Raw genomic sequence first — 23,075 nt, 5'->3', positions numbered from 1 at the left:
GAGGAGGGCAGAGCTGAGGAAAGGCAGACTATACTTGCCAAATTCTGTATGCGAGGAGGATCTGAGCTTTGTCCTTTGAAGTTCTTTGCAAAATACACTCCAGAAGTCATTAATAAAATGTGTTCCAAATTGGTGACTAATGAGTGAATAAATGAAAAGGGCATGATGCCGCTTCAACCTTCCGCTAAAGTCATCAATATCTTCCAAGGGAAGCGGAGAGCACCTGCCGTCACAGAAGCCTCCAAGAAGGGCAGGAGGAAGAGAAATGGCCTCTCTATTGCCAATGTAGTTATTTACAACCAGAACCAAAAATGTCTTTGAGACCAGCATGCCCATCTCTCTTCCCAAAGGCAGACGTATAGAGGAAGCCCAATTAAAACTATGAGGTTGCCGGATGAGTTTAGAATTCAGAATCAGGGAAGATGGCTGTGTACTTGAAATGTTCCATGACCTTCAGCATCAACAGCAGGATGCATCTGCCTCCCCAACAGGGACAGCCTTGTCGATGGGGCCTTCATATTCACGAGCTATTGATTGATCTCTAACCTTTTCAAAGACTGCCAAGAGACACCCATCAACCTTGCAGAAGCCTGAAGCAGTGGGGAGGGGTGTGTGGAACTGGCTGTACCCTCCGCTTACCCTTTCTCCATAGGGTTGGGCGCCACCTCAGTCTCTAAGAGAGATGGGCTGGATGAGTGGAAATGAAGGTGCAATGGAGCTGGCAGGGAGGGACGGCTTGCATATACTCGAGGGAGAAAGTTGGGGCCATCATTTCAGTTGTCAGGTAGTAGGGAGGAGACGGGGCGTGAGAAGAAATGAAGAAAGAAAGATTCACCCTGGCCGTTACTAAAAGTCAACTGTAGGATGGGAAGAGAGTAGTGTTAATACAGAGGTCCTGTGTTGCCATGGGAAGCAAAGGAAGGGTCCCTAACCCCTTGGTCAGCAGCCTATCCTGAGTCAGAACCCATGATGAACTTCCTCAGGCTTCATTTCCTACTGAGAAACAATTCAGTATCTTTTCTGCTCAGTACTAACAAAAATTACCACATGGATATGTAGAACACTCTCAGCTAATGAAAGTGTCAGGTGTTACAAGTCATACACACAACTGGTAACTTAGCACAGACAGAGAATCTTTACCTTCAGTTTATTACCATCCAGCTGCAGGAGCTGCTCCCCAGTGATGTTCTGGGCACTGAATTCAGGCACATACTGGTCCAGGTTTAGGCTCATTAACCAGTGAGAAACCTGCTGCACGCTCCACTCATGAATGGCCCGATTCAGACTCAGACTGTGTTTGGGAGACTGTCCATCATCAAGGATCTGAGGTAGGAATGTATGCAGTGTTGTTAAATGACCAAAACACCATGGCTCATAGTATGCTATCTCAAGCTACAAGAGCCATATTTACTTATAAATCATAAAATGATAATAGTTCTACTTTTGTTAAGAAAAACTTGTCTATTACCTAGCAATTCTGGTAGATGGAAAATTAATAATATTCCACAAATAAAGCACCACTACAAATGAAGAAAGTTAAAAATTGAAAAAGTGCACACTAACACTGGTGGTTTTATAATACATAAGTCTGGAGATATTATCAGAGGTAGAAAATAAATGTTTTATATATCTCTATAGTCAATACAACACTTTAAATTTATTCTGTTAGAAGACACTAAAGTTACATTAAAAACACATTAAAAATACTGTCTCCTTCACTTTATAGAAAAAGGTCGTAAAATCCTCAAGCCTCCTTAGGGAGATTTCACAACCATCACTTCATCTGAGCGAGAAGCAAACCTGGGAGGATGGTAGGGCACTAACATCCACAATTAATTTTAAGACAGGAGAAACCTAAGGCAGAGAGCTTCCATGATCATTCTTAGACAAGGCATTAGTAAGTGGCGTTGTTTAACAAGAGGCTCATAGCAAATTTCAGGCTCTGTCTTCTGTCCACTATCCCCTTTATTTGTGCAGAGGCAGGAGAGTGCCTAGAACCACTAAGTTGAGAGAAGATGAAGTCATGGTAGGGCTCAGAGGAAAGACAGGAGTTTCCCTGGAGAGTTACTTGAAGAGTAGAGAAGAGAGGAGGGTGTAAGCTGAGGGGGAGGCAGCGGATGCAGGAAAGAATGGAGCTTGTCAGCTGATGGCTATGGGAGATAAATGAGGGGCCCTGGAGGGGGACTCAGCCTCTTGATCCAGGAACGCCTCTTACTAAGACGTAAGGAAGTGCCATCTTTCCGTCCTCACACAGTGTTCTTGTAGTGTTGTAAGGAGAAAAAAAGCAAGTTCAAACCAGACAAGGCACCACACACCCCACAGATAGCTCACCTCATCATCTATCATATCCAGGCTCTGGGTGAGCAGCAACAAAAGAACCAAGAAGAAGAGTGTTACAGAAATGGGACACACAACATCCACAGTGCCCTCTTTATTACATCAAAACCAAGCCCGCTAGAAAAACATGATTAGAAAAGTTTAAAAGGAAAAAAATGGAGTCTTGTTGCATAAAACTCATGTTATAAAGAAATAAGACCAACTGTTTTATATGTAAGAGGAAACACATTTTAGTTACATTATTTCCTGCCTCACCCCCGACTCCCACCAGTTTTTAACTAGGCAATCCCAGCATAGTTTTCTGCTGCTCTCTGCATATATATTTCCTGATAATTCTTAGCAAGGCTAATCTGCACTGTGGCATCTGGATAGACGGGTCTAACTCTATTTTCTTTCCGGAACTGTGCCTAATGGTTGCAATGATTCAACTGGATATATCACGTTCAGAGGACTGTCAAGAGCCTGGGGGAAGGGGCAACTCTGGATGAGGGAAGCGGGAATAGATAATCAACAGCATTCGAGGAGAGGTAAACTGCTATCTAGTCTTGTTCTCAGTGCCTAGACTCCCTACCACGTGCTTACATATATAACAGGAGGGCTAGGAAGCTTCAAAGGGCTCAGAAACTAAACTTTTCTTTAAGGTTGAAGAAGAGTCAGGTGGAATCATGAGGACCTTATGCTAAACATAAAACTTCAGTGCTGATCATTCCTATGCTAAATCTACCAACAAATATCTCCCCACGGTGGGAAATGGAGGGAATGTGTCATGAAAACTCAGCTCTGCCATGGTGCCTCTCCAGTACCTCATCTGAGGACAGTGCCAGGGACTGGGAGAGCCCTGGAGTCTTGGGTTCTGCTCCTAAGCCACTCAGGTCTGCCGAGCTGGTACTACTTGGACTGAAGTCATCATTAAAGGTGAAGTTCTGTAAGAACAAAGAAAACAGTGTTATGGGAACACCCAGAGTGAACTAGAGGCAGGCGTGCTTCCAAGCCCTCATCTCCTTCACTTCTGTCGCTTTTCTTCAGAAGAGACTTGACTTTGGTTTGGCGATGATGGCCTTCAACTGGGCACAAGCAGAGAGGATGCTGTACCTTTTGAGACAAACTGGAAACTCCAGGCACTTTCTCCATCTGATGCAGGGATAGGTGTGGTAGAGAAATGATTTTTCAGTTTCTCTCCAAGGGTACAGAATTCATTATCCTCTGTAACAGCTCAGAGGAGTGATATTAATAAGCCCATCTGCTTTGACCCTAATTTGTGATGAGGAACAGAGCAAGTAGAAAAACAAGATGCTGTGCAGAGGCTGAGTTATCAGGAACAGATGGCAACTCATATCAGGAAGGTAGTTGGAGCACCCCTGGGAAAGACGGCGTGGGGCTGGCTGTGATAAATCCTGTGAGAAGTGACAGGTCCCCTCGGGGATGCACCCTTCAGACACAACACTAGTTACATGTTGGAATATAAGCCAAAGGGACTGCATGGGATAGACCTGCATCAGCTCCTGGGGTTCGAGAGGTGGAGTGCAGGAAATCATTCCCCAGAAGTCCTATAACATGCTCAGCAGATGCTAAAACAACTGGACGATGGCCACAGAGCCTCAGTGGTGAAAACACTGTGTACTGAAACTCTCTTTAGTGTGAGATAATGTTAGATTCACTCAAGTGAAACGTAAGTCTCAGAACAACACAAAAAGTCCAAAGGGTTGATTATGACCAAAACTTCTTTGCTACTTATAGAATGACTGAATTCCCAGGAACTCAAGTGACTACCCAACACCATCTTCCTCCCTTCCTCCATACCACACTTCTCTAGGAACTGGACTGTTATTTCCACCAGCTTCCTTTGCTTTACTGAGAAGGAATACCATGCCAGAGACTGAAGAGTTTAGTACCAGACCAACTCCAAGATTTGATAAATCTTCCAAAAAGAGTTGAGGCTGGTAGAACATACAAGCTGTAAGGTATTACACACAAAACATTACCCTTGTATTACTCTAGCCCCTCATTCAGAACCTTTGGAGCTGATGAACTCAAGGAAAGAAATAATCAAACAAGATTAATCACATATTTCTGTTTGGGAAAGAAGAGTGAATACAAAAAGAAGCCCAAAGAACTCCAAGGTTAGCCACTGTATGTGTTTCAGTAAAACGTTAGATAAGGTTTACAGTGTCATGCTGAAGAACTCCAAGGTTAGCCACTGTATGTGTTTCAGTAAAACGTTAGATAAGGTTTGCAGTGTCATGCTGGAAACAACCATCAAGCATTTTAAATGCATCACACCTATGCATATAATTTCTAATTCTGCTAATGATAAAGAACTTTGGCGACAGAGTTAGAACAGGAGCTATGCGAGTTCTACAAAACGTAGCTTCAATACAAAAAAAATAAGATGCTATATGCCAGTGGTGTTTGTTGGTTCCTTCTGTTTGTTTCTCTTAAATGTATTGAACACCGTCAGTTCCAAATTTATCTGTTTTCCAGTAAATCTTGACGAGCACAGTGAAAGAGTTTCATAATGCAAGTTAAAGAAGAACACTTAGTAAACACCTATGACACCGTTTCATCATTTGAACGCGCCTTTCCCAGCATGGCTTGACTGTCAAACTGAGATTTAACAGCGGTGAGCGGAATGACAGGCAAGTGAAGAGAAGCACACGCTAGAACGGACAGAGTTGAAAAGGGAGCTGGTTAGGTAAGGCATTTCTCCCCACAAACGAAAAACCATGCATGCTATGGCAGTGTTAGCACATTGGTTCCCGAGACCCAGGGTGTACACAAAGGTTGAGAAGGCCTTCCAAAAATTGAGAGGAGATAGGAATGGGGGCTTTCTTGTCAGCTTTTATAGTCCAGTTGTCTACCTTGGACCCTGTTTTATCTGAAATTAGGGTCTCAGGAGAAGGCGGAAGGGGACTCGGAACTGAAGGCAGGTTCCTGAAGGAATAGGATCCTTTCCGACTTTCAGTAAACCACGAGAAAGGCATGCAAGGAGAGCGAGGAGTGGCCTGAGCCGCGGGGGGAGGCTTGGCTTTCCAGTTCTCCAACTTGCTTCTGAAGACCCTGCGGTGTGAAAAGAATGACCACGTTAGACAGAGAAATGGCAAAAGACATACTGAACCCAATTCCAAAGGGACTCTCTACACAGGTTAAAAACTGAGAAACTGTTCTATTTAGGGTAGTAAAAATGGAACTATTTGGGCAATAGCACTAACCTTAATACTTTCCTTTTTGCATTTTAATGGAAGCTATTGTTTTGAACATTGTTTTGAACTGCGATTTCCATAGCAAAATTGTACTAAATGTGCCTTTGTAAGTATGCACGAATGAATTAAAATCAGAGTGGCAGTCTTTCAGAGACTGCTTCTGAGACAGTCATCAAGAGAGTGACACCAGCTCATAAGCATCTTTCTTCCTACCTACCTCTGGATTCGTCTCCCTGTGTCTATGACTGAAAGATTCAGTGATTTGGAAATTTTGGAGCATGTGTTATGTTAAGCAAAACATGAAGATTTTTTTTTTTTAAATCAAAAGCGTAGTCTCTTTTCACAGGAGGGGAGTATAGGGCCTGAAGTCATCATGGATTGCTTGGAAACTGAAAGCCTAACACCTCCTGAGCGTATGGCCTCAGGCCTTCTCTGTCCCTTTGTCCCCATCTCTACAAAGCGAGTATTTTGATGTATCTCACATGTGATTTCTATGAATTAAGTAGGTTAATATTTGTTAAAGAGCCATGAAAGTCACGTAAGGTCTAGAAATAGTTAAAGGCTCAAAGGCAGTTGAAAAACAGTTTTTCTTTTTTAAACTTAGTGTAGGTACTATCATATTTGTATTCATCTACTTGTGCAGAAGCTGGAGAAGAAAACGCCTGTGTGCATTTGGAAGAGGTGAAGCTCAGTATCACTGAACAAATGACATTGTATGGAGCCAATTTCTGGGTAATTGCTGATATTATGACAACAGGAATCCCTTCAATTGAAAATGCCTTGATACCATAGACTTTCAGATGCTTTCTAATCCTAGTTGATGCTGGTTCCCAATCCCTTTGGACCCCATTTCAAGCACATTTTGAAATAGAATTCAAATTGATATAGACAGAATCAAGTCTTAAACCTTCGGGCTTATCTCCAAATTGTATACAAGAACCAAAAGCAGCAATCCTCATGCAAGCATCCTGGACACTGCAGGTGATAAACAGAAGCAAAAGGTTGCAAAAATAGCTATGAGAACAGAAACCCTGTGAAGCTTTGGTAAAACTTACACATCAGGATGAGCAAATGATGTAGGTGGTTCTTCTTTCTATGTGTTGCTTTCATTGGTTAATTAATAAAAAAACTGCTTGGCCTGATAGGTCAGAACATAGGTGGGTAGAATAGACAGAATAGAATGCTGGGAAGAAGACAATGAGGCAGACAGCATAGCTCTCCTCTCCGAGATGGATGCAAGTTAAGATCTTTCCTGGTAAGCCACCACGAGGTGCTACACAGATTATTAGAAATGGGTTAATCAAGATGTGAGAGTTATCCAGTAAGAGGCTAGAGCTAATGGGCCAAGGCAGTGTTTAAAAGAATACAATTTGTGTGCTGTTATTTTGGGTATAAAGCTAGCCGTGCGGGAGCAGGGCAGTAACGCAGCCCGCTGCTCCTCACAACAGGCAAATACAATTGATGGTCATATACAAGAATCCAGAAGACACGGTCATGTTATAGTGTCTTTGTGTGTGTGTGTGTGTGTCTTAAGAATAACAGAAATCAAGGTGAGACAGGCTGACCTTGAACCCCATCTTAAAGCTTAAACTAAATGGCAAACTTGTATTCATAATCTAGTTACTCAATATCACCAGACAGCAGAGTCCAGCAGCTAAGCCAGAGTGGCCTTGTGCTCTTGATGGGCACTTTTTACTCTTTGCCCATGGACCAACTAAAGTTGGTACAGCTGCTAGAGTCACAACTCAGAAGAGGAGAGAAGTTGGTGTGGAGTCGGTATGTTAACACAGGTCTGAGCTGACTCTTTAAATAGCCCCGTTTTCACTTATGATTATCTCGAATGCAAGTGCAACGCAAGTCATTACAGACAGGAAACATCAGTGATCACGTATGTAAAATCGCTTCCTGGCACTTTGAGTCCTCGAAGCTTTCATACCCCTGTCTCTAGTGAGGTGAAGGATTCTGGAAACATAATTCTGGATGGCAATAAAGCAAATGGACAGATGTCTGCCTCCCTTCTGGGAGAGAGGGAGAAAGCTTATCTCCATAAGGCAAACAATCTCAGTGAAAATGTAAACAAATACTTCTAGGAGGGCGATAAGATTAGACCCAAGCTTTATCTCAGCAATAAACTCTTCCCACCCCCTTCAAATGTAGCCCTGTGCTACCTGGGAGGGTAGCTCTTTGGGGCTCTCACTTAACTTTTAGGGCGTATCTTCAACTACGCCCCTACATTTTAATAAAACTGCCCATAATAGTGTGTGCAGAAATATCTCTGTAGTTCCACACCTCAGAGACCGAACACAGGAAGGAAAAGATGGTCCTGAAGGTCACGGAACTGACTTTGGTCACTGGATAGCAGCCCTCTGGGAGTTTGCGGGGAAGCTATGTGACAAAGGGCAGCATGTCACCTCATCCTGCTCCCGTAGCAATGGTTCTAGATCACCACCACTGCCTTAAGGGGATGAAAGGGAAGGGGGTGAGAATGCTGCCACTCACTGGCTTCATTTGAAAGGGACTTTAGGGAATCTCAACCTAGAGCAAGCAACAGCTGAAAACAATCCGAAAATCCCCGGAAAATATTAAATACTAATAATGAACATGAATATTTGCATATAGTATTGAGGATGGGCTCCAGGCCATGCTGTTCTCATAGTGGTGAACAAGATCAAGGAACCCCAGACTCGGACAGAGGCTCTCTTTCTGCAGCCTTACACACAAAGATAATGGAAAGTTGGGGAAAGAGTTGGCAGGAAGCAATGACACCCACTTCCAGGGTAACAAGGATTGTCTCACAGCTGAAAACTGGAAGATTCTGGAATTTTGTTTGGTTTTGCCCTTTCAGCTCTCCGTGAGTCTGGCTGTGCCCTGTTGTGTCTATCTTCTGGTTTCATTATTAATTACCTATAGCTTTAAAATCCATGACTGTGTAACTAACTCCTGTATGTAACCTTTCTTTATTCTCAAAGAAAAAAACTCACTTCCATTTGCCTGGACCTAGAGTAACAGAATATGCATTAAGACACCCAATGCTCTATTCCTTTAAAATCATCGATGCGACTGCCTACCAGGCATCTTTACTAAAGCAAACACCAATTCTGTCCTAGATAAATTGAACTCTTGAGCCTATGAAGGAGCAGAAATGGCTTGGTAGCTTGAGTTCTGCTTTGACTGCCTCTTATTCTCCGTCTTACTTTGTGGAGAAAATGTTCAGAACAATACAGTATCCTACCTTCTTCCCTCGTCACCTCCTCCCTTCCTTTTTTCTTCCCTCTTTCTTTCCCTTTCTTCCTCTCTCTTCTAAGTCAAGAGTAGTAGAGTGGATAATTAATGGACCCAAATATGACTTCCAGAGGGTCAAAGGAGCTACATTTTTACACTTCCTTCACCTATGGTAGTTTATACACCAAAAGCTTATCATTAAGAAAAAAAAATCAGAGAATCAGAAGTCCTTGTCATTGTACTTCCTTACATGTTTTATTCTTAGGTACTAGAAGAAATAATTGTCATCAAATTTAATTTTCATAAGCTAAAGATGTCATTGGACTAACCTTTCCTGGTAGTCAAATGGTTTGTGGCTAATAACTTTCTTAACTTTCTATTTAACTCATTTACATATACTCTGGAACCCATTTATCCTGGGGTTGGTACCCTAAAAATCAGCTTTTTAAGTTAAATACCCACAGTGATATTTGTTGTTTTAATTCTGCAAATACGGTATGTTAACTACTCAGAAACTAGTAAGATATCATCAAAATATCATTTACAGTTCATAAACTGTCAGGCAGCAAGAGCATAAAGAGCCACGGAACTGTGTAGATTGCAACCGCTACAAGAGGAATGTACGTGAATGCCCACTCATCTAAGTCAAATGAAGTCATTTTGAGACGATCTAAAATCCACTGAAGAGACCGAGGCTGTGAGGCCAGACCCATCCACAGGGAACTTAGAGATCCTTCTGGGGAGCATTAGAAACATGTACCCATCTGGCACCCGGGCACCGTCACCCTGGACATCTGGCTGGACTTTCTGATCAGCAGCCAAGAGTCCCTCTTAGAGACACAGTAGACAGCTCGGCCCCAACTCCCAGGAGATGATCAAACCGTTCTCTCTTCTCTGCAGGCTTTCAGCTGAATAGCAAAAGGATAATAATGTAGATCCACACTCTCGAAACAGATGTTAATTTCTGGACAATAAATCCACCGCTTGGGTATTCAAGAAAAGTGTGCTATTCTAAATCTGAGCAAAGTGTGGCTTCTGGCTCTATTAAAATTCTATTTTCATTAATTTTTGTGATTGGGTTTAAACCAGAACCTTAGGCAGGCTAATCACACATTCTGCATCTGGCATACATGTTTAGAAATTTAAATTCACTTTAACGACCTGCACCTCTTTTTTTTCTCCTTTTTTCCTTCCTTCCTCCATCCCTCCCTTCCTGTGATGTATGCACATGAACATTTGTGTGTGCATGTGTGTATGCGGAGGCCAAAGGCTGACAATATCAGAAGTCTTTCTATACCACTCCCACGTTCTCTTTTTTGAAGCAGAGGCTCTTGCCGACTGTGGAGCTCACCGTTGTATAGGCTGGTTAGCTAGGGAGCTCCAGAGGGCCCCGCAGTCCGTTCCTTCAGTGTTAGCGTCTTAGACCTGCACTGCCACAACCAGCTCTCACACGCGTGCCAGGGATCTAAACTTAGGTTCTCATGAATGCTTGGCAAGTATTTTACTGATTGAGCCATCTCTCCAGCCCACCAAATCTCATTTTGGATTTGTGTTTTTATATATAAGGTCAGCCAAACTGACAAAAGCAACGATGCTTACTTAGAGTCTCCCTTACAGTTACAAATTTAATATAGGATGTTGAAATGAAAGGTTCTCTTTGTTCTGAAGCAGAGTATCAAGATCCCCCAGCTGGCCTTGAACTTGCTATGTAGCATAGGGAATGATCTGGAATTTATGATCCTCCTGCCTCCATCTCCCATGTGCTGGACCCAGTTTAGGGATGGGGTGAAACTCAGGATCCCATGCATACCAGGCAAGCCCTCTATAACCGAGGTATATGCCCAGCTCAAGACCTTTTTTTTTCTTAACATCATTCAAAAGTGTTTCCTTGCTAGGTATGTACTTTTTTTATTCTTTGAGAGTCAGACTACGAAGCTGACATGTCCCAGAGGCGGCATAAAGGTCACTGCTCTTCACAGGGCAAGGCAGGCAGAAAGAGAGGGTGAAATCATTCTCCGCAGCTATTTCCTCCCAAGCCCAACTGCACACGCAGGAGCAATATGTCAGCTTGCTCTGGGTTAACTGGCAAGATCGCTGGTCGGTAATAACCTGTTAGATAGGAAATTAAAGAAAGGCAGATTTCAATCACAATAATGGGAACTCTCCAAGCTGCTTCTAATTCATCTCCAAGCACTAGCTTTCCATTGCTAGATTAAAAACAAGACAGCAAGGGCCAAGTGTGTACGGGATGAAGATGCGCAGCTTCTTGGAACCACGGTGATGTTAAAGATGAAGCAATGGCGGGATCTTTAAGCTGACCACAGAGCTAACGGAGATACTGATGACAAAATCCCTCTCTGGACGGCAGCTGAGGAAGCTACACCGTAAGCTGACTTCATTGCTCACCCTCTCCTTCCCACACTGAAGTCTAGCCAGGCCAAGCAGCTCCTGGTTGATGACAGCCAAGGCACTGCCTGTGATGGTTACGCATTTCTTCCCGGTGGCTCTGAAAGTATGGGGTGCAGTTTCTGTGAGGAGGTACACACCACCCTTTGACAAGGAACAAAGGTTATGGGGTTCTTTCTCTTTGCCCCGTGTTTTCCATGGCACACATTCTTCTTCTTCACTCTTTCCATCTGTTCTCTCAGCCACCGCCAAGATCTCTATCTCACGCCTCTTTCCCCCTCTATCTACAAAAAGATTGTCACTGAGATAATCACCATGCTTGCTCTTGAATTATTTTATCAACTAGGCCGAGCCCTGCAAAGGGGGCTCTGCTCCCCACAGTGGCACTCACTCTCACTGGGCCCAGCCTAGCACACATGAGGGTTTTCCTTTATACACTCAAGCATTCACCTCAATCGCCATTGTGCTAATGGGTGTCCATCCGCTCAGCACGGACGGCCAGCAAGGAGGCTCTTGCCTTACCCAGCAGCAGGGCAAAGCGGTCCTCCAGGATCCCTGGTATGCTAGCATTTATCTAACGGCTTTGAGAGAAATACTGTCCGTGAAAGACTGCCTGTAATACAAGGAAAGTCATCCTTGGATGGACAAGTCTGTCAGTATAATATACATAAGGAATGCTTTGTGTCCATCCAAACAAACTCTCTCCATATTAGAAATGATGCTGACATAGCAGTGTATGCTTGTTAGAGAACTAACATGTACTGAAATATTAGCGCTCACAGGCTCCCCAAAAGTCTGTAGATGGTTACATGCGGAATGTGTATGACTCCATTTTTCAGATTAGAAAACTGAGGCCCTGGCAGGTTCAACAACTTGACTAAAATAAACGGCATAACTGAGTTTTGAACTTAGGTTCTGAACTTTCCGTATGCCCTCGGTTTTTACTGAGAGGCGAACACGGTGGTTACTATGAAGTTGTTGCTAAAGAGGCTGCAGTTTAGGTGCCAACTATACTTTTTTTTTTTGCTTTATCTTACTTTTTCCCATGTTGTTTACTTATGTTATGTTATAAAATACATACTTCTGAATGTAAACAGAATATTTTGAGACTAAGAGTAGAATATACATAACTAAATGAAAGGACACATTAATTACAGGTCAATATCGTAACGATTTGGGATCTAAGGAACATTCATGGAACAATACAGAGCAGCACCATAGAATAGACTCATAGTGTGGGTCGCATGTATAGATTAAAATTTTCTAGTAGCCACATGAAACGATACAGGTAAACTAACTTTAGTAGTAAACACATCGACAACTCCAACTGTATTTTCGAATACAGTTAATATTAGGAACACTAAGATGTCTATTACGCCTTTTCCACACTAAGGTTCGAAGGACGTTGCATTTCCCACCATGCATACCTCACCGCAGACCAGCTCAGTAACCACAGCTGACGGGGGAGCCATAGCAGACGGGGCACAGAGACGGGTGTAAAGTCAGACGCCATGCATACCTCACCGCAGACCAGCTCAGTAACCACAGCTGACGGGGCAGCCATAGCAGACGGGGCACAGAGACGGGTGTAATGTCAGACACCATGCATACCTCACTGCAGACCAGCTCAGTAACCACAGCTGACGGGGGAGCCATAGCAGACGGGGCACAGAGACGGGTGTAACGTTAGACTCCATGCACTTGCACGGGTAGGAAGCCCAGGTGACGAACTGAAGGCAGAGTTAGGACCACTACCTTGAACTGCATCTCAGGCTTCTCATCATTATCCATCCCTTAAAGGTAAATGCAAATTCATTTCCAAAGAGAAGAGCCTTCTTCACTCTCAGTCACTCCCCCAACATACCGTCGTCTACCTTTGTCGGACACACACACACACACACACACACACACGCACGCACCCATTGACTCTAAACTGGAACTTCTCAACAGTGTTCCAAGTAGGTGCTTCACTGACACTAACCAGTGTTTACTGCTCTTTGGTTCCGGACAGGCTACGGCTTATCCTACAGCTCAGGTGTGTACCTTTAAGGGTTAACAAGCTCTAAGGGTTAACCTGGTGCTGCTTCTGCTGGCTCTCTCTCCAGTGCTCGTGCAAATCAGAATGTCTACTGTATACACTAAATCCTATTTCTTCCCTGGGATTATTTATTATGGTCATCATGCTCATCTATTCTCTCCGTGTCTCCTGCTGCTCGTGTATCTGACTTATTATGTCCTCACAAGAAACACAGAAGAGTAAACTCTGTGGGTAAGAAAAGTGACAACCAAGACTCAGTTACTGAAAGTCTTATTCCTTCAAGTCTAATAGCACAGGTTAATGGGAATCGACAAAGAGCCCAAGAGATGAGATTATTAGCTCTCTCTGAGGCTCTTCTGCTGCCTTGCCTGAGAAAGCTGCATGAGGTAGAGTCCATTCCCCTCTCTTCGCCTCGATTGCCCTGGATGCTCTCTGCAGCTGCTGATGTTTTGAACCCCACCTGCGAGGCCCTATGGGACCACCTGCATGAAACTCCCACAGGGTGGAAATGCTGTTCGTCTGGGGCTGTGCTGTTTAAGGCCCTGGGTCCATTATCAACCCATACAGGAACAGAAGCTCAACTGATTAGCGTTACCAATTACTTTGGTAGCTCAAAACTTGTTTTTGCGAAATGGAAAAGTTCTCTGTTATCTTGTTTGTCTATCTCAATTATATAAGCTCATTTTTTTATCCTATCAAAATTCTACTACTAATAATTATAAAATTACAATTCTAGTTGAAAACCATTTTGTGCTGTCGGCATATATAGAATTACTTGTGTCCAGTGAAGCAGTGGGTGTCGAGAATTTATATTTTACAAAGACGGAGCAGGAATGACAGCCGACGGGCAGCCCAGGTGTGGGAGAAAAATGGCCGCAGCAGTGGTAGCCCTGGTCCTGGTGACACCACTTCCAACCACTGTGCTTGTTCCTATAGTGCAGTCAGCATCACCAACACCATCGAGGCAAGCTGATTTCCACTGGAAATGCGGTCACTCCCCCTTCTGTGGGATTCCGTGCTTAAGCTTCTCTTGGGTTAAGCCTTGAAGTCAAGAGGACAAGACCACTCTACGCTGAAAGATCAAAGGAGGGGAGTGCCTCTTCCAGGTGGAATTCCCCTCAACTTCTGCTCTCCAGGCTTGACTATTTTCTTCCTGAATATGGTCAATAGTGCTTGGTTTTAATGTTCAAACAGGTATTTTTATACTTCTTTAAAAGTACACAGAAAAATTAATTGCTTGAGTTGCTTGTAGCCTCACAGGTACTTAATTTTCTTGAGAGTCCCTCAAAATATGGAGGGCATAAGTAAAAACCAGACTAGTAAAAACTAATTAAATTTGAAATTCTCTCTCCTCACTCCCAAGACAATGAAGCAACAGTCTACAAGCTAAGAAGTAGGCAAGTGATCCCCCAAGTGATTTATAGTCTCTCGGGGTTCATGTTTCTTTCCTACTCTATGACACCAAGAGAAACACAGAGCTGACACCAGTGTAGAGAAATCCAGTCACTACCAGATGTGCTGGCGTGCTATGCTGAAAAACCTAGAGTGGAGGCCCGAGCCCCATCTCGGCTCTCACTGACTTCTGCATGACCTCAGGTAAACGGAACAAATCAGATTAAGGTAGAATTCTTCATCAAAAAAAGATGGTACTACTATCTGTCTGCCCAATCCTAGTAAAAGGGTAAAATGAGGTCGGGAAATATAAAGCCACAACACCAGCAATTTGTCATCATTAATATTATTTTAAAATACTGCCTATGTACCAAGTATAAAGAAAACATTTACGATGTTTCATACACACTCTTATTTAATGTTCACACTACTCCTATAAGAACTGTTATCACACTCATTTCATATGAGAAAACAGAGGCAGAGATGCCTGAACAATCTATCCAGGATTTAAAAGCAAGAACTAGAAAACTAAAATTTAATCCAAGACACATGGGCTTCAGAGCTTTATGACTTGCTGCCCCCTCCATAAATCTATCTTAAATTATATAACCTCAAAATAGACCAGGGAAAACTTGCCAACATGCTGTTCAAAACTTAGTTCTCTATAAAACAAAAATGTTTACTGAAAGGTAAGTGTAATCCACAGTTCTTGCAAGTCCACTAAACTGCAGAGTCCAGCAAGAGATTGGTGGTCATTCTTACATGCATGTAGAATGTCAGCATGGTGTCAAATGCAAAATTAACCTATTACATGAGGATGTGGGAAGAGGAAACGCATTAATAGTGTGACTAACCAGGCCAACAGAACAAAACAAAAGACATCAACCAACCAAACCCAGTATAACAATAAAGAAACCTGAAATATGTCTAAACTATCACACAGATGCATTTAGATAATTATTTAATGGAATTGTTCATATGACTGTAATTTGGCAGTTAGTGACCAATGGATTTATTCAAAGCTATAACTAAAGACAGCCATAAAATAATGGCTCAATTACTTACTTATTTATTTTGGTTACAACTCTGGGTTCATCACGTGTGTTTAGAAACACTGACCACTGATCTTGGTTAACAGTAAGAGGGATGGAAAGAAATGTACATTCTTAATCGCCCACCCGTACCTGCTACCTGCAGAAAACCTACTGGCTTCTTTTTCTTTCCATTTCTTCCCCTTGTTGGGGTTCCATCGCAAAGGTGCCCTACAATAACAGGATACAGTCATGAAGAGAAAGGTAACGTCCCCTTTTAATCTTGCCTCATGGAGAACCACGTTCCCAGAAGGAGAAGCTTACCCCAGATCCACAAACTTCTGCTTAATTTTTCCTCCTTGTACCATGAATGAACTGGATGTTCTTAGTGATTTAGGACAATTGGCACCGTCTAGGACATAGGAAAAAGATATGTTAGCATTATATTTTAAGCCATGGATCAAAAGTCAGTGTATCTCTGAAGCTAAGGGTTTTGCCTGAATTATTCAATGTATAAGAACATGGTGTCTGTCCTGTCTAGAGGACACAGAAACTCAGCCATGATGGTCCAGAGTCAGCGGAGCAGCAAATTCCTACTGGAGAGACAGGGAAGAGGGAAGTGAGCGGAATAAACACTTTCATTTCCCAGCAGGTGTGTCTGCCTGCCTCTGGCTCCACCTCCAGGCACCCAAAGCCTATTTCTTTCTTCCACAGCTTTCTTGGTTTGGGGTTCTCCTACATTCTGAAGAAGCCCATCTGAATCTCAAATCCCAGTAGAAAATATCACCTCTTAAAGTTTGGGAGCTGAAGATAGCAAATGAATAAAACTTTCCCTTTGGTGGGTGGAAAAATTGCTCAGCAGTTAAGAGCACTGACTGACCTGGGTTCAAGTATCCAGACCCAGGGGACTCAACACCCATGGCAAAACACCAATGCACATCTTTGTTTTCCCTTAAATTACCTCCTGAGATCTCCCATACTAGTGGCTCAGGGCCAGTTCTGCGACAGGGTAAGGAAGAACATGGGGAAACCTTTTTAAGCAGAAGCCAAATAGATCTTTGAAAGGTTCTCTTTAAGAGCTAGTTGGAACACAACTGTTTGGCCTACCATGAGACAGAAAATACCCAAATCTTCCAAGGACCTGTAGCTGACCGAGTTGCTACTCCATAAATGATGCTGGCACTATTCTGTCGCAACCATGAGGAAGGTGTGGAGGCAGCGCCAGGTTCTACCAGTGGTATGTACTCCACCTTTGATAAGGCAGATGAAACTGCAGCAGAAAGTGACGGGTACCACATTCCAGCATCTTCAATCACCGTGGATCATCGACAGGTAGTGTTTTAAATCAAATGTGCTTGTTTGTGCAAAACTTCCTTGTTAATTGCTAGTGCCTGCTTCTAGCTTTTTTTTTTTTTAAGGTCTAGAAATTCTTGCATGGAATGTATAGAAAATGGGCATCCCAAGACAGTGTTCAATTAACCTGAATGGTTAATTTTGTTTATGATTTTTGTTTACCTCAGGACAAACTTCTAAACAGATACCAGTACACCTACCCGTTCTTCAGGGAGGCTCCAAAGTACACTAGCACAGTACATGGACAGAGACTCCAAGCATTCCTAGCTATGAGCTTTTTGTATTACTGGTTAATGGTTCTCAGCAGATTACAATAATTCTTTAAAATGTACATGATAAAATACAAGAATCAGATATATGCCTGTGTCAAAAATTCACTTCTTGCTTCAAATGTTTATTATGAATATTTGCATCATTATTCTTCCTCTAACAGAATTAAATAGTCATAGATGTGGCTCAAATCCATTTTTAGAAATGGATACCTTGTAAGGTGATTTTGCTAATGGATACCTAGTAAAAAAAAAATCAGGTTTCAATTTTCTAAATAGAAGCCAAAGAAACAAATGAGATGAATTCTTCCGTTTCAATCCTAAAGAACTCTTAAGGGCCAGGACAGCACCTGTTAAAAGAGCCTCCTTAATTATTTTCTGAATTAGTGCATCTAGAAGATGCTTTAATGAGTGGCAAGATGAACCCCGAGACAATGTCACTGAGACTCTCTGTAACCTGTTCCTGTTGTAGTCATTTGGACATCTTAGCACTAAAAGCCAGGTCCTGCCTATCACAGAGCTTGCTGCTAGGCAACCTCACATCATTATCTCACCCATTTGCCAAAGCACATTTCAAGCAACACTGAAATGAAGAGGCGAGATTAAAGAATAGTGCCCCTTGCCATTTAAATCATTTAAATTAATTTTTAATGTATGGTAGAACTTTAGGTCTGCATAAAACCTAACGTGGGGTTGGTATGTGCTGAAGAAAGGCACATATCGTGTTTGTGCATATTTATTTATTTGGTGTTAGGAAAGATGTCCATTAGGTTTTAGAGACTGTTCCTATATGACTTTTGTGACCCATCGGAAGCTTAGGCACCCACACCAAGCACTTTGACTTTAAGCTTCAGCAACTTGGCTCTTGCTTCCCCAACAAACACATCCTGGTCTCTAAATCCCAAAGTCCCTCCTTAATGACATCAATCTGCTCAATCAGACACTTGACTCTCCCTTCTTTTATGATGGGATTTTTCAGATCCACTTCCTGACCTGGTTTCTTTCCTGGATTCTGGACTTCCTCTATTTAAAAAGAAATTAATCATATTTTCCATACAGTGTTTTTGACTTCTTATTTTCCATTAGTGATAAAGCATGTGTTCTGAAGCCTGTGATGAGCTTTGGCTCACTTTCTTCTCACTATGATCTAACCACATAGGTTTCATGGCTCTTGTGTGAGTCTGCCCAGCAGTGCTAGGCTCCCTCTTCACAAGCATTCTCGTGAGAGTCTCCTCACTCAGTTCCCACACGCTCATTGTCCTTTTCTATTTATTCTCTTCTGAGAATAGTCTGTGGCTCCCTAGCACAAGTATCCAAGATACTTAAATTATAGAGCCATAGAAAATAACACCTATTGGCTTTTACACTCAGTCTGGCTATCCCGGAGAAGCAACACGTTCAGTCACTGAGCTAGCCCACTGCTCCGGACTCCTGGACATGTCTGCTCACAGGGACACTCTATCTTTCCTTCCGTCTTCTGTACAGCCCGGGTGGAGCCTGCAGTTGTATTTTCTGCGGTGACCAAGCAGAGCATCCTCTCCACTCTCCGCAGTAACATGGCATTTATGCACACACGCAGAGGCCTACTGCAGTATATGAAGGAGAGGACAACTGTGGGAAGACTTTGCCAAGCTGGAAAGTTCCTGAAAGTGCTCTATGTCAGGCAGTGTGCCAACCGTCAAAACAGAAACTTAGAATACTGACTTCTAGAAGTTGAGTAGAAAATTGATAGTGAGTCTGAATTTGCTCACTAACCTTGACTGGACAAAGCCTCACTGCTATGTAAGCCAGAGACAAAGCCTGAGTATAAAGCTGCTCCTACAGGGGAGAAAGGAAGCATTTTCATGCCTTCATGGCCACAGAATCCTGTTCTACAACCCCTGGAGATATACTGCCCTGGCTTCTGCTAACCTAACTGCCACTCAGTTACAGGTAAATCACTGAGGCGGTGGTTATGGGATCCCTCTGTCTCCATTCATACTGATGAGGGAAAACGATGGCATGCAAACGGAGACACCAACACATCTGGAGAACTTCTAATTCTAGTAGGGTGGCCAGAGGCTATCGTTAGGGTTTCATTAAAACACAGTGATAGATTAGCCATCTTTATAACTAACTCAATAGACAAAAAGTGATGATGTAAGACTTCTTTAAAAGCCAGGCAGATGGCAACCAGTGACATAGCCATATCCAGAGCTCACGACACAGTGCTGAGCAGGATGAAGCACACTTGTAGGCCAGGCATCAGGAAGATTCCCCCATCCCCATGGGCAAAAGAGTAAATAGTATATGTTGGGAAGAGGTTCAGTTTCTCATTCAATCACCCTGCTCTGCCAAGATAGCTTGAAGGGATGCTTACGTGGCAGGAAAAGTATGGCCACATTCTAGGAACACTTTCCTTCCAAACAGGCGGCTGTTGGGTTTGGCTGGCGAACCCCATCCAGATGACTCTATTACTTGTCTGGAGAGGCAAACTTAGTAATTTGTCTAGCAATGTTCAAGCATTGCTTATTTGTCACGCTCTTTCTGAAGAACCAAGAAGAACAAGGATAGTAAGCTAAGAGAGAAAACGTTGGTTCACACTAACCACCAAGTCAGTCACTGTACACAAAGGAGTGAACTCAGAAGCAACTGTGAAAATCACTGTGGAATGGGGTGGCTGGCCCAAGGCCAAATTAAGGAGGTGAGATTTATGTTGGGTACAGTGTTAGCCAAGAACATAAACATGAGGTCAAATTTGTACCTGGGAGGATCACAAAGCCCCTTTGAGTAAGCTCCCTCATTGGAAAGTCAGTGAGTGCTAAGAGCCACACACTGAGGGTGCCAGAGATTGGCCACACCAGAATTTTCACGTCCAGCTTACAGTAAGGAATCTGTGTCTCATAGAGTGAGGAATGCAAGGCATTACAGAGCCTTATTCTCTGGAGTTCTGATTCAGTGAATGAGGATTCCACTTTGTTAACATTGGTTGGACGCACTGCAGCAATATGTTCAAAAGGGAGCAGCAATGGGATTTCCCTACTGTTTGAATGGTGCTTAGGTCTGTTTGTCTGGAGCTGGGTGGGAGAACCCTGAGGAATGTGAGAAGCCTTAGTGAAAGGGGCAGGCCATCCGCACATGAATGGCACATCCTGTGTACACAGCCAGTTAATGTGATTCTAATTTTATGCTCACTGAGTAACTTTGTGATTTATGAATCCACCACCAAGGAGAAAATGGAATGAATGAAGGCTAGTGGTTATTATGTCAGCTGATCCCTCCAAAATAAGCTAGAAAATTACTGTTTTGGTACAGCACGTTTTTAAAGATCTTAGCAGCATGAGCCAGCACCCTGTGCTTGATTAGATGTGTGTATATTGCTGGAATTGGGGACATAGAAAACTGACGACCAGAACCCTAGTTCTTCAGAGCACTGTCTGACAGTCAGTGGCTGAGATGTCTCTGGCATCCTTCAAGGTGTGGAGAACTTGAGAATAGAATGCCAAGGAAGCAAAGTGCTTTCCGACATGCTGACTGTGGCTCGGCAAGGGGTCCCAGAGAGGACAAGTCGACCACCAAACATTCTGTCTCGGGGGCACAGACAGAATGAACACGAACATCAGAAACACACACAGGGAGAAGATGAAGACACGGACTTTGGTATGCAGCTCCCTGAAGGAAGTGGTGCAATTCTGACAGTCACTGAGGACACACCTGGATACACATTAGGTGCTCAGCAAATATGCAATGGACACGGGAATAAATGTGAACTTTAACAAGAAAAAGAAAGGATGAAGTGCCAACACCACTTTTCAGTTAGTATGTGAGGTTAATCTCATTATCAACCTGACTATATCTGGTAACAGGTTTGTTGGGTATTGCTGGGACAGACCAGACCATGTGTTTTTTTTTTTTTTTTTTTTTTTTTTTTGGTGAGGATTGTGGAAGGACTTGGAAATTTTGGGCAAGAAAAAGCCACTGAGTGTTAAAAGCTCTGTGGGTTGATCTATAGGAGCCTGGAAGGTAATGCTTTGAGCAACCAGAAAGCAAGCAGCACTCTGCACAGCAGCTGCATTGTTCCTGTCGTGGATTCGTGCCCCTCTCTCTTGCCTTGATGTCTCTGGACCAGACGCTGTTAACTGAAAGTAGAAGAGGAAATGAACCCCTTTCCCCTCGTGTTGCTTTTGGTCATGGTATTTGTATTATAGCCCTAAAAACCATGATTGAGACAGTAGGTTACAACAGTCAGATTTGTCCATTTTCAAGGCTGGCATTTGAAAACTGTTCAATGAACTGCTCTGTTCAGTTCCGCAGAAGTATGGCCAGCCTAGGAGGACTGGAGAAGGCAAAACCCAAGATCTTGGTCTCTGGAGAAAAAAGGACCTGTGTCTTGCTTTTTAGTCCTGGTTAATTTCAAAGCAGACACAGATGCAAACAAGGCAGCTCTGCTCTGTGGAAACGGAGAGGTCCTCAGACCGCTCCCCATTGCTACTTAGGAGCCCACGGGGTATCCTTCCCATCTCTAAATGACTCCTCTCCCAACTTCAAAACAGCATCAATCAGAAGAAAAGGGCAGCATGAATTCAGATAAAACTGAGCTTTTAAAAGTCCCCGTGAGTTTTCCCAGGTCAGAGGTCCACTGTCTGATCATCGTGCCTTTGGATAGCACATCGTGGGGCGAGGATGCACTCAGCAGTAGGATGCTCGGCTCGCATCTGCAAAGCTCTGGATTCAATCTCCAGCACTTCAAATAACCAAACAAAACAAGCCGAACAACAACATCGACTCACACAATGGGACTCCAAAGAAAGAGTTTCTGCTTTGGCCTTCTCCCAACAACAGTCTGCACGCTTAGGAGATGGTGGAGCGTTAACTGCAAGCCTATCTCTATAAAGGCACTATCATAACCATGCGTTAATTAATCAAAGTTCTTTTCAACGTAAGCCAACTTCACAGTCAAGCTGTTCACCAGCCCGACTACCATGTTGGATTGTGTGGTGAGCCTGACAGAATTCTCTTGCCTCCTCTAGAGACCTAATGCTCAATACTCAATGTTTGTCTCCCAGGCTGCTTCTGAAGAGCTGTGTGCAGGACTGTCTTTGGAGGATAACTGACAGGCCCCAGCAAGGACGCTCAGGAGAACGCCAATGCTGACCCCAAGTCACAAAGCACCATGGGTCAGCTGGTTTCTGAGTTCAGAAGCCTCTGTAGGAAGCTTGTATTTTATAATCTGGAAGACAACAATGCATGAGGACCTTTGAAGGCGCAGTGTTATGCAGTTGTACCTGCAGTGAGCGAGTCTGGAGCCTTCCACAGCTCGTGCAGTCTGGCAGACTCTTCCCAGCTAGTCTGAGATCTGGCGACTTTGGCAGTCAACTCAAAGGGTCACCTCTCTGATCACTAGTGAAGTCGTTCTCCTTTTCATAACTCACAAACCAATGTTAATCTTTTTTTCATGGAACTGAGAGTCACTTTTGACTTCTTACAAAGAATCAGTTCTTCGGAGTTATTTGAACATTAAAAGACCACCCATTAACTTTGTATTTTGGGTTTTTTTTTTTTTTGACAGCGAAAATCCAGAATCCTTATGGCACAGGCAGAGAATATCAGTAAAGTGAACAGAAGAGCCTGTGGCTGCTCCTGCCTCTGCTGCAGTGTGTAGAACCGAGGTCCCTCACACTCTTCCCACTACCACCTCCTGACCCCTCCTTCCAGGGAGCAGACTTTGTCCTTCCCATTTGTAAAGAGAAATTCTGTCTACACTTCTAAATAATCTACCAACTTTGCTCTTTACAAATATAATTGGATAGCTCTTGTAATCTGGCCCTGTTGATGTTTTCTCCTGGAG

At 43.3% G+C, this 23,075-nt stretch overlaps 1 protein-coding gene across 15 annotated transcripts in view; it reads right to left on the bottom strand.

Annotated features, from left to right (window-relative positions):
- Window positions 1-23,075, bottom strand: part of Ppp1r9a (protein phosphatase 1 regulatory subunit 9A) — a 280,271-nt gene that overhangs the window by 6,000 nt on the left and 251,196 nt on the right. For 5 of the 15 annotated variants that reach the window (XM_075953721.1, XM_075953724.1, XM_075953726.1 and 2 more), the window contains 6 exons: window positions 15,951-16,038; window positions 15,780-15,857; window positions 5,196-5,394; window positions 3,141-3,260; window positions 2,332-2,355; window positions 1,141-1,323 (listed from right to left, as the gene is read on the bottom strand). In XM_075953721.1, coding sequence (XP_075809836.1) covers window positions 1,141-1,323; window positions 2,332-2,355; window positions 3,141-3,260; window positions 5,196-5,394; window positions 15,780-15,857; window positions 15,951-16,038 — 692 coding nt within the window. The remainder of the gene's footprint in view (window positions 1-1,140; window positions 1,324-2,331; window positions 2,356-3,140; window positions 3,261-5,195; window positions 5,395-15,779; window positions 15,858-15,950; window positions 16,039-23,075) is intronic. The other 10 variants (XM_075953729.1, XM_075953731.1, XM_075953735.1 and 7 more) reach the window with 4 other exon arrangements.

Source organism: Microtus pennsylvanicus, chromosome 19 (genome assembly GCF_037038515.1).
Source record: "Microtus pennsylvanicus isolate mMicPen1 chromosome 19, mMicPen1.hap1, whole genome shotgun sequence".
NCBI lineage: Eukaryota > Metazoa > Chordata > Mammalia > Rodentia > Cricetidae > Microtus > Microtus pennsylvanicus.
The sequence above is the reverse complement of the archived record's forward strand: the minus strand, read 5'-3'. Positions and strand labels throughout refer to the sequence as shown.